Consider the following 15,000-nt stretch of genomic DNA (forward strand, 5'->3'; position numbering starts at 1 on the left):
ATATATATATATATGTGTGTGTGTGTGTGTGCATGTAGATGTGTATGTGTGTGTATATATATATTTATACACATCCTTATTCAATTTTAGTGATGACTGAATTGGTTTTTTATGTTTTTTGTTTGAAATTATGACTAACCCTCTTAACAATTATATAAATTTCACATTACCATTTTACTGAATCAGCCATTGATTCCTATAGTTATTTCTATACATACTGATTAGGGATCTCAGCCTACCTATCAGCAACTGAGTAGCAGAGTAGCATCACCAATGCGGATTAATTCCTTTCAAAATCACCTGTCAATATGGCGCTCCCACCTCCTGTGTGGTTCTCTCCCTTGTTGGTGAATAGAATTGTGCTCTGTTCATGGGTAAGAGTTCTTTGACTCTTATTTCTAGCAATCCTGGTGCAAACTTGCACCCTTATTCACTTTTAGTGATAATTGAATTGTTGCTTTTTGATTTTAAGTTGCATCTAGCCACCTTAATAATTTTATATATGTATATATATAAATGTATGTGTGTATCTTTGTCATCGTTTAACGTTTGTTCTCCATGCTGGCATGGGTTTGACGGTTGACCGGCTGGCAAGCTGGAAGGCTGCACAAGACTCCAGTCTGATTTGGCATGGTTTTCTATGGCTGGATGCCCTTCCTAATGCCAACCACCCCTAGTGTGTAAAGGGTGCTTTTACATGCCACCTGCATGGGTGCTATTTGCATGACACTGGGGTACCTTTATGTACCACTGGCACAGGTGCCATTTGCATGACTACAGTATCTGTCACAAATGTGATTTTTCTTGGCTTGATGGGGCTTCTTCCCAAGCATGAAAGAATGCCAAACATTTCAGTTATTGCTTCCATGAGGCCCAACACTCAAAAGGAACTCAGCCACTTTGTCTCTGTGAGGCCCAACGCTCAAAAGGTGTTTATGTACCACCAGCACAGGTGCCAGTTACTACGACTATGATTCTAGACCTTGTTTGCATACCTGTAACTTAGTCTCTAGTTCAGGTAGGGATTCAGTTATTAGAGCAAGGTCAACAGCATAGCGGAGCTCCCAGGGGCAGCCTTTGTGGCCCACCTGATTTACAGTATGGGTGAGTATCTCATAACCCACATTGCCAGATATTTTAAGCACCTCAGTGGTGATTCCTGATGGGCTGGGGGCTTTTCCTGTCTTCATATCCTTAATTGCTTTATCTACCGTGGAACTGTTGATTTGGGTAGCCAGTCCCTTAATTGGGTCAACATTATATATATATATATAAGTTCAGTAAAATTTAGATTCTGATGAATATGGTACTTAAGTTGAAGGCACCAGAATTTAGTATGGTATTATCCATATAATTTAAAATAAGGTGATTATAATCAACAAGGATATATCCTTGTTGCTTATTTTGATTATTTATATATATATATAGATATATATATATATATATATATATATATATATATATACATACATGATGCAAAAAGGGGTTAAAGAAGTTTGTTTTTCAATTTTCCAGGAGACATCCTCCTAAGAAAGCATTGTATGCAAAATTTGGGGTTGAAAAAGAGAAAAATTAGAGGTTGCTACCCAGTTTTAAAAATAAATGTATATCAGTTTGTGCTGAAAAATAATGTTTTGTTGATATTTTCACCTGAACCGGTTTGATATGTACCTAGTTAACCTAGTTTAAAAAAAAAAAACAGAAAACGGTGACATTATAGGCTATGGCACGTTGTGCTGTACAGCATATAGCAGGTTAACTTTTTTTATGTGGAAGTTTCCCCAGTAGGCATATCATAACAACTTATGTAAGTTTATTTTTGTGTTTTTTGTGAAGCAAGAGTAATGCTTTTTTGTTTTTGTTTGAGAATGACAACCTGTAACTTTTAACAATTTGAAGAAGGTATTGTTTCTGCTCTTCATCATTGGTTATCAGTTTGTTGAATTCCTCCATCTGTCGTACACCTCTTTCCACAATGTTGTTTACCAGTTTGAGTCCATATGCGATATCTCTTGCATTTGCATATCGTTCATCATCATTCTATTGTTCAACATCTTTTTCAAGAAAAGTGCAAGGCACCTATAGGATTTCAAAGAATCTTTTTGTGTTGGCAGTAACGAAATCCTCCAATTGTTTCTGCCTAGCTGATTCAGGATTTATTTGCTCGGTTTTGAGTCAACTGGTTTCTGCAGAGCATGTGACATTTTGTACTTTGTCTCATATGAAACAGCTGAATCAAAAAATGCAAGTGCTACAAACTCCTCAGAGAGGTACCACAAATGTCTCAAAAACTTATTGAATGCAGCACTTGTAATGTTGTCATCCTTTTGCTTGTAGAGCAGCAGACTTTGCACAAAATGCAAATCTGAAAGTGGGGGGCATGAGGATATGGATGCCAGGTATCACAATCTGATGTATATCGCAGCTGAAAAGCAGCAAACATCTCCCAGTCCTTTTTCCTCTCTCTCAATTTAAACTGAGATTTAAACATCCAAATTTTAATGCATAAATTAGCTTTGCCATCCAACATGCTCTGTGATAAGCCCTGGGTGCTTTAAAGCTGATTCCTGATTTGGGGGTACTACCGAGGAAAATGAGCATTAGCTCAAGCAATTCCTTGTAGTCATCAAACTGAGCTTGAGCAAATTGAATGATTTCTTCAGCATCTGAGATTTTCTCTGCAATCTTAGGATCATCTGTTGCTGTTTGGTATTTGTTCTTGTCAATTTCCACCCACTTAGCTATGAATCTCTTAAACAGTTGCACGTCAGGGCCAGTTGAAGATGGCAAGGAGATAGGAAATGTACAATAAATACAAACTGAGAAATAACAATATACAAAATGTTCAGTGGATGGTTGCAACCTCTAAAATGTCTTCAATTGTGCTGAAATTTTGCATGTTGTGTTTTTGCACTGAATTAAATAAAATTAGAGGGTATCTTCAAGTTTTTGAAATAAGTTATTTTGCATCACCCTAATAGACATATGTGTGTGTATGTGTGAGTGTGTGTGTGAAGCTGAATGCCAATGATCCAAGTGTAGGAAGTTAGTAAGCTTAAAGCGGTCCATAGAAGGTATAAAGAACAAACTTCAGGAACAAAAGTGGTTTATTGGCATAGGAGGTTGTGAATTTTTGTCAAAAGAATAAGAATTTTCTTAACAACTTTAGACATTTGCCCACACCTATATATTATTTCTGCACTTATATACTTTCCTTTTTGTTTTTTTGTTCTCTTACTCTGTGCTTTCTACACATTTTCGATCAGATCTTCTGCAAGTTAACATAAAATCCCTTGGTGGCAATGTAACCTTCATTTGACCAAGGTATCTTTTGCCTGACTTTACCTACTCCATTCCTTAAGCTTGGGTTTTCATATATATATATATATATATATATATAAAATTGAAAAAGGCACAAAAGTATATTTTAGAGAATGTTTAATAATTTTGTTACAGTGAGTGATTTAAAATATAACTGGTTTCTATGTTTAATAAAATTGATACATTGAAACCGGTTATATTTTAAACCACTCACTGTAACAAAAAATGTCTTTTCTACTCTAGACACAAGGCCTGAAATTTTGGGGGAGAGGGCTAGTCGATTAGATCAACTGCAATACACAACTGATACTTAATTAACCTACTCCGAAAGGATGAAAGGCAAAGTTGACCTCTGGAATTTGAACTCAGAACGTAAAGACAGACTAACTGTAACAAAAATATTAGACATTCTCTAAAATATACTTTTGTGCCTTTTCTAATTTTATTTACTTTTTTAACTATAATTTTTGGTTTATATGGACTCAATCCTTTTCCAACTATGTATATATAATGGTAAGGTCCTAGGGTCCAGTTGTAGGAAGTTTCAAGCAGTCTATAGAAGGTATATAAAATAATAGTGGCTTATTGACGTAGAAGTTTGTAAATTTTTCCCATATCAAAATTTGATAAACTGAAAAAAGTTATTTTCTGGTTCAGTTTGCAACTGGGGTTGCTATGTATGCGAATGAAAATCCAAAATTAGGGAATGGAGTAGATAAAATCCAGGCTACATATGTTTCCTCGCTAGCAGAACTTTGGAAGTAGCAATAACTCAAGGGGTACTCCACTAGCTTCTCATCAGGCCGAAGAACCTCAAAAGTAGTAACTACTCAATGAAGGGTACACATCAGGCCTAAAAGATACTTCAGCCTGATTTAACATAGTTTAAAATCCTTGGAGCAAAACATTTTCAGCAATTCTGCTACTACTTTAGTTAACAGAATAGCTCAAGAGCAGATTTCTTCACTCAGTTGGGTCTAATTGTCTACAGACACTGCAAGAATATCATTCAGCCGGTACTTAGGCACCAAGTTTGATATTTACATAATATTGTTGTGCGCGTATATTATTCCAACCGAACAAGGTGCCTCAAATTAAGTACCTAATGAAACTAAATCTTACTTGTGTGTGTGTATACATGTGTGTGTGTGTGTGTGTGCGTACATGTGTGTGTGCGTGTGCATGTGTGTGTGTGGGGGTGTATATATGTGTGTGTGTGTGTGTATATGCTGGTACCCCAGGCAAACTGAACTTCAGTGCCCTTGCAAGTATAATTTTTGCGTTTATCATGCCCTCCTTTGGTGCCATGGGTGACTGCCCCATTTGCCAGTACCTTGAACTGGCCCTCTGTGTGTATGTGTGTGAGGAAGTGAAGCCAGAACGTGGCTGTTGTGTCTCTTTATGTGTGTATCTTGGGTGAAATTCTTCTCCTCTGTGTAAAAGATCACTCGAGGATCATGTTTCATTTTGTTCAAGGTGATATTCACCCTCTCCAATAAATATTGTGGTTTAAAAAATCCCTTTGGATAGAAAAAGTTGAAAGCTGCTCAAGGGACTCGAACCCACGACTATAAACTTGATGAATGAAATTTTAGTGGAATAAAAATTAAGTAAAGGCAAAGAACCTAAGAAATAAAGAGTTATTTCCCATTGATCGGTGTTCCAGGTCAATACGTGAAAACGAAGGTAATTCAGTAATAATGGCAAAGATAAAACTGGAAATTGATTGTCTTTACTGGTAGTGAAGAAGGATAACATCGTTTATAATAATGAGTGAAACTTTATTTGTTAAACATGTTTTTCATTAATTGTAACTTTTTACGTAATTGACTTTCGACTGAAGTTGTAAAGCAAAAGAATATCAACTGTTAAAACTGCTGTAGCTTTTTTTGCTTTTTTTTTTCTTAGTTTTTTTTTTTAATGAAAAAAGAGGGACTGTACAACTTGGAAGACAGAAAATTGGTTATAAAAATACGAAGTATTTAATAGTGGGGAACGATTGAAAGTCTTTAAGGTGAATTTCAGCTTCCCCTCGCAGCCCCTTCCTGTACATTTCAATACTGGTGGCTAATCACAAACATATGAGGCCAGAATGAACTTCAATGGAAGCAGACACTTTCATTGAATAGATTTCAATGTAAGTGGACACCCGAATCAGCTAAAGTTATCAGCCAATGAAACTGCATTGCATGGAGAACAACTACAGAAGTAATTACCAGAGACTGAAGAATTAATATATAATTAAAATAAAATAAATTTAAGATTTCTTTAAATTTCTATCCTAATATGTCTTCGTGAAAAAAAAAAATTAATTTATGTGGCAAAATATATAAATTTAATATTGTGTTAAATCTTGTTCAGTAATAAAATTGATATACATTGACAGTTACTAGTTGGACCCGTGAAAAATTCACGGAAAACATAAAACAGTGTACTGGTGCCATGAGAAATGTTTGTATATTATGACCACCTGTCTTTACTTTCTGAGTTCAAATTCTGCTGAGCTTTCTTTACTCTTCACCAGAACTTCAAATGTTCTTGTTTACTAGTTTTATATTGGTAATTTATTCTCTTAATTAGGCATCAATATATCGTACTGGCTCTGAACATAAAGCTGTAATTCTTAGCATTTCATCAAGCTGCAGCGATTCTTTAAGTGGAAGATAGAATATTTGTGAAAGAAATTTGTGGACGAAAATTTGTCAAAATTTCTGAAAAATATATAAAGATATTTAAATTCTAATAATTTTGAAAAATATATAATTTCAGTTTTACACTGATTCTCTGTTTGATAAACATATTTCTTTAAATCAGAATTTTATAAACATGATTCTATTTGTGCTTAATATTATTAGGATCATGCATTTTCTTTGACTAATTTTCCATTTCCTTTTTTTTTTTTTTTTTTAGTTAATCCAAAAATGGGAGATGATACTTCTGTGTCTATGCATCTGGTACAGTGTCCAGAATCTGAATTTAATAAAATTATTGATTCACAGAGTACTGAGGTAAGCCTCCTCAAAATTTTGCTATCATTTTAACAATTGTATATAGTAATCCCTTCATTATCGCAGGTGTTACATTCCAAAACCCCACCACGATAGGTGAAAATCTGCAAAGTAAAAACAGTACTGTACTGTTTATATATATATATATATATATCTTATATAATTTCTATGTATTTATTTTATTATAAACACAAAACAACACCACGGAGGAATCAATGTAAGCTTAAATAATAAACTGCGATATGGCAGGGGATTACTCTGTGTGTGTGTATGTGTGTATAACTTCTGTGATCTATTTTGCTGCATAGATTTATGCCAAAAGTAATATCACAATGGAGTATATCATAGCATATTGTTTTTGTTGTTTTTTTTATATGTGGCTGGTGTCTGTAATAATGCAAATTTATAAAAAATAAATAAATTTTTGTGAGGATGTCAACCAATGCTCCAAATGTAGTTGTCCATGGGGTTCGAATGCGACAAGTTTGGAGGCCACAACTTCAGTGTTATATGAACATAAAGATTATCTGACATCAATTTCTGGGTTACTTGAGCTTTGCTGAGAAGGTGCTGGGTCGTATTGAAACACATATGGCCTTCCACTACATACATCATCCATCAAGGGCTTAACAACTCCCTTCAGTAGCTCAACATATCCTCCAGTAATTAATTCTAAGACCTAATGGAACGATGTGAGTTGAAACTATATAACTTTCATTACTTCCCAAAATTAATCACAGTTGCTGGAAACTTAATCACTCTGAAGGCATCAGAAGGATCTGCACATAACCATCTGTTTTTTCCTCCTGTTAGACTTTTGGTCTTGGTCAAAGGTTTTCTCATCAGAGAAGAATGAAAGCATGCTATATTCATGAGGGATTTTATATTATACAACAGGCTGTTTTCAGTTTCCATCTACCCACTGGTGTTGATGTGTTTATCTCCCTGTAACCTAGCAGTTTGGCAAAAGGATTCAATAGAATAAGTACTCGGGTTTGTTCATTTGACTAAAATGCTTCAAGCCAGTGCCCCAGTGTGACTGAAACAAGTAAAGCATAAAAGGCATACATATATATCATACCATGACTTGTATATTTTCTAATATTTTCTCAAATATTTTTCCTGGTATTTTTCTTATGTTTCCCTATATTTTCTAACATTGTTTATATGATATTTTCACATTTGTTCACATTTCAATATTTTGATATATATTGCATATTTTTGCGATTTTATACTTTATGTCTAACAATGTGACATTTATGTTTTCATACATGTACAATGGACTGCTGAAAAATTCCTGGCTTTGGGTAAAAGAAAATACAAGAGGATCAATTGATTATGATTTTATTCAACATATTCCTCCCTCAGATTCACATACTTATTCCAGTGGTTCTTCAGTTTTTCTAACCCCTGTAAAAGAACTCAGAAGGTTGAACTTCCAAGCAGGCCCTTTGTGATACCCTTAAAGCCAATAACTTTTCAGCACCCCATCTTATAGTTAGTTGTATAGTTTTCATTTTCTAAGTTTCTATACTTTTAAATTCCATGAGTTTAGATCTTTATTTCTTATATACTATTATGTCTGTGTTGTAGTTTTTACATAACCCTACTGTTAATATATGAGGTTATATTATGTTGATCTCTGTCCCTTTATCTTCCATAGTTGTAGTTTTTAAAATTCTAAATAGAAAACCTATTTTAATTTGAATTAAAATATACCAGCTTCCTTGGATTTGGGATTCTGACACTTGTATTATTCCTAATCCAGTTAAAGTTGAATCAGGTTATCCCAGCTAAACAATGGTTTCAGAGTTTGGTACAAGGCCAGCAATTTTAGGAGAATGGGTTGTCATATTAATTTTTAATTTCCTTGATCTTTTTTTATGTTTACCTAAGCTTGATCAGAACTCCAAACTCATCCAATACTGGCATAAAATTCACCCTCTGCTTGGAGGTTTTGTAACAGTACTTTCACAACCCTCAAAGATTTTCTGTGAAAACATTTTCAATAAAGTTTTTAACCCATTCCTTTAAACTTTATTTAATTATTATTCACTGTGAGGTATCATTCTCTGTACACAAGGATGGATTCTCCAGTTGTTTGGAGTGTCTTTTCCCATACTTCCTCATTCTTATATTATTTCTTTTAATTTTTAGTTCTTTCACCTTAATTTCTAAGGATTTTTCATCTTTAATCTTTAGCACTTTATCTGTGAGTTTCGTTTCTACACAGACATCTTAAAAGTAAATAGACACCCCTCATTATATAGTTTTTTTCTCTGCAGACACTACTCATTTGTACAGTGCCCAAACAAATTGATCATCAAAAGATACATAAGGCATGTCCTACTAAAGTCCTTGATTAAGTATGTAAATGCATCAAATGACATTGTTTTGTTTCTAGAAATATTTCAAAAACTGGTAGTGTCTATTTACTTTTGAGATGTCTGTGTATATTTCATCTCAAGGCAGAAGATATTAGCCCGTTAACCACTAATCTTTCACACAACTTGGTTCTTTGCTCCCCTTGATTTTTACTAGCAGTAACTTATACTCTTTTCTCATCACTTCAGTGTTGAGTTAATAACATGAGTTAATATCGAATACTTAAAATTTTGTTGTACCATAGCCTATTTGCTTTATATCACTCCTGTCTTTTATTCCTGCTATTCAGATGGTTACATTATTAAATGTCTACCTTTCAATACAGCAGCTTTGATTAACTAATTAACTAACAGATAAGCTATTTGTCTACTTAATACTTAATCATGCTAAAATTTAATATTTTATTAGTCCACTCATTCCATTGAACTCTGTGTAATTCCTTTTTAATTTTTAGTCATTTTTTATGCTAACACTCCTTTTCTCTTTTTCTTTTTTTGCATTTGTTCTCATCCCCACCACCCCCACCCCCACAGCTCGTTATGGGGTTGACAGTCACTAATATATATTTTGATGTTTATGTATATATACTCAGATAACTCACCTTATCAGGCTCCAGTTGAATGAAAATTAAACAATTATCGTCCATGACAGATATATATTACCTGTTTCAGATTTTGGCATAAGGCCAGCTATTTTCGGTGGGAAGGGGATTAAATCAATTACACTGACCCTAGTGCGCAACTGGTTCTTATTTTATCGACCCCAAAAGGATGAGAGGCAAAATTGACCTCAATGGAATTTGAACTCAGAATGTTCAGACAAAAAAAAAATGTCACTAAGCGTTTTGCCCAGCAGACTAACAATTCCGCCAGCTTGCCACCTTCTATCTTTATTAATGTCACCATATTAATATCATTTCCATATGGATCACCTTAGACTTTTATTGCCAGGAACTTCTACCTTTACCTACCACACTATTGCACTCTATATTTTCATGTCTTCACCCTTTCTAATTACCACTGTGACCACTGTTGTCATCATTGCCATTATTATATACTATTCTTATTCAAATTCTGCTGGAGTCTACTTTGCCTTTCATCCCTTCAAAGTCAATAAAATAAGTACCGGTTGAGCACTGGGGTCAATTTAGTTGATTTAACCCTGTCCCCAAAATTGCTGGCCTTGTGTCAAAATTTGAAACAATTATTATTGTTCTTATTATTACCTTGCATGTGTAAGCAAAATCAGGATATTGTAATTACTCGTCTTTGTCTGTGTGTTTACAAAATTACTGGAAAATAGCTGAACGGATTTTCACCAAATTTGGCAGAAATACTCATTGGTTAAGTGGCTCAAAATGATGAAAATTTGGTTTAATTATCTTCAAATATACATAAATACATACGTAGATATGCGACTGTGTGTATGTACAGTGATGGATTCGAGGGTTTTGTTTATTTATGAATTAATTTTTTAATTTCACTGGAGTAAATACCTATAATGGTGATACTTAAAAAAAAAATATTTTTAATTAAACTTACAAATTTCCCGATAAGCAAGTTTAGTAAAACACTTACAAAGCTTAATTCAGTTCAATTAAAAAGCATGGGTAAGCAACGCATTGTAAGCCAGACTATAATTTGTAAAAAATTTTATTTGCATGCAGAGTGTGCATTGTCACTCTGATGCCTTTTTTCATTATTACTTGTGTTTGTTTCTTTATGGTCTTCTTAATATCAGTACATTATTGTTATTATTATTATTATTATTATTAAGAATGCAAGCTGGGAGAAGTGCCAGACAAAATACTTAGCAGCATTTCATTCTTCTTTACATTGTGAGTTCAAATTAGAAGTAGAAAGGCTTATTATTATTATTATCATTATGGCCGCTATACTGTGAAATCACAGAAATTTGGGACTCCGTACATTGAAAAGAGTATTTGTAATCATTTCAGCTTTCTAAGTCCCCGTTTTTCATTTCTATTGCTACCAGTACATTTCTGAGATTGTCTGGACTGCACAGATAATACCTGTTTTGCAGAGGGTGCACTTCAATAATTCTTTAATTCTAACTGCTTTTGGCAAAAACAAATATTTTGAAATTTTCGTAATTATTTAAAGATGGCTGATAAAGAAGCCATCCTAGTGTTCAACAAAGGAACCCATTCCTTGTCAGGAAATATTAAGAACAAGGAAAGAATTGAGAATATGAATATCAAATGATCTGAACTTAATGATGTCACCGAGACAAAAAATGTTTCACCTCTAAGCAACGTCAGAGCTTTTAAAAGATTTTCTCCAGTAGAGAGGCCCAGAACTTCCAGACTTCTCGAAAATCAAGGCGAATAACCTCCTCATTTTCTTTCTCCGACTAGAATGGCTGTGTCGAGAATGTGAATGTGTGAATGAGCATGGCCTGGGATCAGCATAGAAGCAAGGTCACTTGCTTAATGTTCTCAGGTCTCTTTATTTGAATGTGGCTACCATTAGTGAAACAAGGATCTCTGGAAAACATGTTCTAGCATCCATTTCCAAGGAGGTATTCTCATCTTGTGGTCTATTGAGAGTGGGTGATGATGTAGCAGTGCTACTCCAGATATCCTTAGATCTCCAAGTACAGTCTATCCCAGATAGTAGGGTGGTGGTCCTGGACATGAATGGCAGCAAAGGTGGCGCCTTTAGACTGGTGGTGGTTTATGTCCCAACAGAGGCTGAAAGGTCAGATTTCTTCAGGCATCAAGAAACATTCTTGGGAATATCTCGCACTTCAGCACTAGTGAGGGACTGGAATAGTATTTTGGATGCACAGAAGGACTGTATGGGTTTAGTACATAGTAGAAGGGGGTTTAAAAACCTCATAAACCTGTTCAGGACTTTCCAGCTTTCTGACAGGTACCAACTGGATTTCCCTGATGTGCCGGTGTCAACATGGAGCAAGCACAGAAGGTCATCCTGATCATATTTAGATAGAGTATTTGTTAGGTCAGAGGATAGGAATAACATGAATTGTCCGCAATTTAATTTGGTCAGCTACGCAGATCACAAATTTGTGATATGCTCAGCCAATGTAGATATGACCCATAGACAGGGACCTAGTTACTGAAAGAATGCATCCTTACTGAATTAGCGAACTAGTTGACAGGGGCTATCATCAAGAGCCGGTGGTGGATTGCTCTAAAGAGAGCAATTAGAGTAGAATCGATAGCGTTTAGCAAAGATTTAGCAATAGAAAGAAATAGATTAGAAGGAGAACTAGTTAGCAAACTAGAAGAGGCTATTAGTAAAGGCATCGTGACCGACATGTTAGCAGTGAGAATGACCCTTGACCATTTCTTTGGGGTGAAACATGAAAGGTGCATTGTCAGAGCTAAGACCTGTGCGCTAAAACATGAAGGAACGAAAGCAGTCCAATGGGCCTGAACAATAGAGACATGACATGGAAACAAAACCATGATCAAGTCTTTGATGGATCAGGATGGACATGTGTTACTCGGTTCTGAGCAGATGTGTGCGGAAAGGATACTGACAATGGGGATGTGCTAGGGAATTTTCAGCCCATAACACTGCTAAACACAGACTTTAAGATTTTGGCCAAGGCGTTAGTGAAAAGGTTGGTGCTTTTCATTGGTAGTCTGGTCAGGGAGGTACAAACGTGTGCAATCCCAAGCAGGTCTATCCACGACAACCTCCATCTTATGCGATACATCATAGAGAGGGATGGGGCCCTTATAAATTTAGATCAATTGAAAGCTTTTGATAGGGTAGACTATTGCTACTTGGAAACCATCCTTAAAGAGACTGGTTTCAGACCCATTTTCAATTTTCAGAGGCTGAATTGCTGCAATACACAGTGGCATCTGCTTGGTGATCAAAGCAAATGGCCACCTATCGGAACCATTTAGTATCACATGTTCAGTCCACCAGGGCTGCCCACTGTCACCTCTTGTATGTGTTGGCTCTCAAGCCACTGCTGTAAAAGTTGGAACAGTTAAGAGGCCTCCCTTACAAAATTGGTCTCAAGACCAGAATGTCTGCATATGCCGACAACATCATCATCATGGTGTTGCATGCCTCTGAAGTGGAGAAGGTCAGCTCCATTGTAAAGGAATATGAGTCAGTTGCAGGGGCTAAAAGCAATGTCAACAAGTTTAGTGAGATTGTGACTAGGAACCTGTAGAGGCAAATCAATGTCATCAGAGGGTGACGTTAATTGCTGGACTGACAGATCAGTTAAACTGCTCGAACTTGGGAAGAGGTGACAAACAGGATGACCTCTCTTTACCTAGAAACGGGCAGAGAGGAAGTTGCCCCTGAAAGGTCGGGCAGAGGTGGCAAATGCCTACATCGTCTCTGTCATTATTTATTGTCTGACCGTCGTACCTTGCCCCAGTTACTGCTTGATTAGATTGTTTTTTGTTTTCTTGTGGAAGGGATGCATTCCAATAGCCAGGCAGTCGGTCTCCTGCCAACTTCCTTTGCATGCCGGCTTAAGCATGCCATGGCTTTTAATGTGCATAGATGCACTCGGGTTGCACCACCTGCAGCAATTTTCAGAAGGTGAATGTGTGGGGGTTGTTTGTGAGACATGCCTTTCTGCAGCTCATCTCTTTGACAGAGCTGCAGTCCTGGGTATAGGATAGGCTGAGACTGGGTGCCTGGAACTTAGAATGTCGTCAGGCACTCACTGTCCTCTACAAGCCGGGTAATAGGATCAGTGGATGTTCCACTTTAGATATTTACAGAGGATTAGTAGTGGGGAAGTGCAATGACATCCATGGGGAGACCTTAGGCATCGACGAAGACAAACTGGCAAGTCTATTCCGGAGGACTTTCTGGTCAGGGACTGTTATGGATGATTTTCAGATGTCTTTGGCTTGGTAGTACTACTGGTGGGGCACTGCCAGTTTGAGATGAACTCTACTGGCATGGATATGCTGTCAGAAGAGCTTTCCAAAGTCCTCACAGAGCAACAAAACCATTCAGTTTCTGGGCATTGCTGACTTGTGGAGTCATGACGAACAGCTGCTGTCACGTGTAGGACAGATCCGTCTGTCATCTGAGTCCATAATGATGATTGCCCTACCATCCTCCTTTAATCAAGCTGGCAAAGCAGTTTTCCTTTGTCTGGTGGCGAAATAAGGTATCTGGTGGACAAACCTGAAAGGCATGAGGACAGAAACATTCTCCTTTGGCAAAGTTCTCATCGACTTTTTCAAGTTTCGTTTGAAGTGGAAAGTGAGGTGCTGTCCTTGAGTGAATTTATGAAGAGGTGGGGAAAGTTTCAAAAATGGCAAGAGTGGATGGTACCACTTTCAGTGTAAACCTGTGAGTCGGAAGAAAGAAGTTGGAGAGGGCACTCATTTTTGGTATTCAGGGTGACCTTGGTTGGTGGGGTTCCTTGATTATCCTTAGAGGTTCTCCCTCTTTTTCCAGTGTCATATACTATGTATACTTCCCTTCTTCTAATGTATACCATGTAGACTTTCTATTTTATCGTTCCATTGTATGTAAATCTTCACACTTTGTCTGTCTTTGTATTGTCCCCATCATCCTTCATCCTGATGGTAAATAAAAGGAGTGGCTGTGTGGTAAGTAGCTTGCTAACCAACCACATGGTTCCGGGTTCAGTCCCACTGTGTGGCATCTTGGGCAAGTGTCTTCTGCTATAGCCCCGGGCCAACCAATGCCTTGTGAGTGGATTTGGTAGACGGAAACTGAAAGAAGCCTGTTGTATATATGTATATATATATATGTGTATGTGTGTGTGTTTGTGTATGTGTGTGTGTTTGTGTATGTGTGTTTGTCCCCCTAGCATTGCTTGACAACCGATGCTGGTGTGTTTACGTCCTCGTAACTTAGCGGTTCGGCAAAAGAGACCTATAGAATAAGTACTGGGCTTACAAAGAATAAGTCCCAGGGTCGATTTGCTCGACTAAAGGCGGTGCTCCAGCATGGCCGCAGTCAAATGACTGAAACAAGTAAAAGAATAAAGAATGAATTATTATTATTCACAGCAGGCAAAATGCTTTTGTGGCAATCTGTCCATCTTAATGTTCTGAATTCCAATTCTGCTGTGGTTGACTGCCTTTCATCCTTTCGAGGTCAATAAAATAAATACCAGTGAAATTCTGGGGTCGATGTAATCAACTAGTCCCCTCCCCCAAATTTGAGGTCTTGTACCTTTTGTAGAAATTATTATTTATTATTAATAATAATAATATTATTATTATTATTCATACCAGGCAAAATGCATAGCTGTATTTTGCCCATCACTATGTTCTGAG

General features: G+C 36.5%; 1 protein-coding gene across 2 annotated transcripts in view; it reads left to right on the top strand.

The window, feature by feature from the left end:
* Positions 1-15,000, top strand: part of LOC115213539 (putative uncharacterized protein DDB_G0282133) — an 84,111-nt gene that overhangs the window by 15,105 nt on the left and 54,006 nt on the right. For both annotated transcript variants that reach the window (XM_036504275.1, XM_029782567.2), the window contains exon 2: positions 6,232-6,329. In XM_036504275.1, the coding sequence (XP_036360168.1) occupies positions 6,243-6,329 (87 nt within the window). In that variant the 5' untranslated portion in view covers positions 6,232-6,242. The remainder of the gene's footprint in view (positions 1-6,231; positions 6,330-15,000) is intronic.

The sequence above is a fragment of the Octopus sinensis genome, linkage group LG6 (assembly GCF_006345805.1).
Source record: "Octopus sinensis linkage group LG6, ASM634580v1, whole genome shotgun sequence".
Taxonomy (NCBI): Eukaryota; Metazoa; Mollusca; class Cephalopoda; order Octopoda; family Octopodidae; genus Octopus; species Octopus sinensis.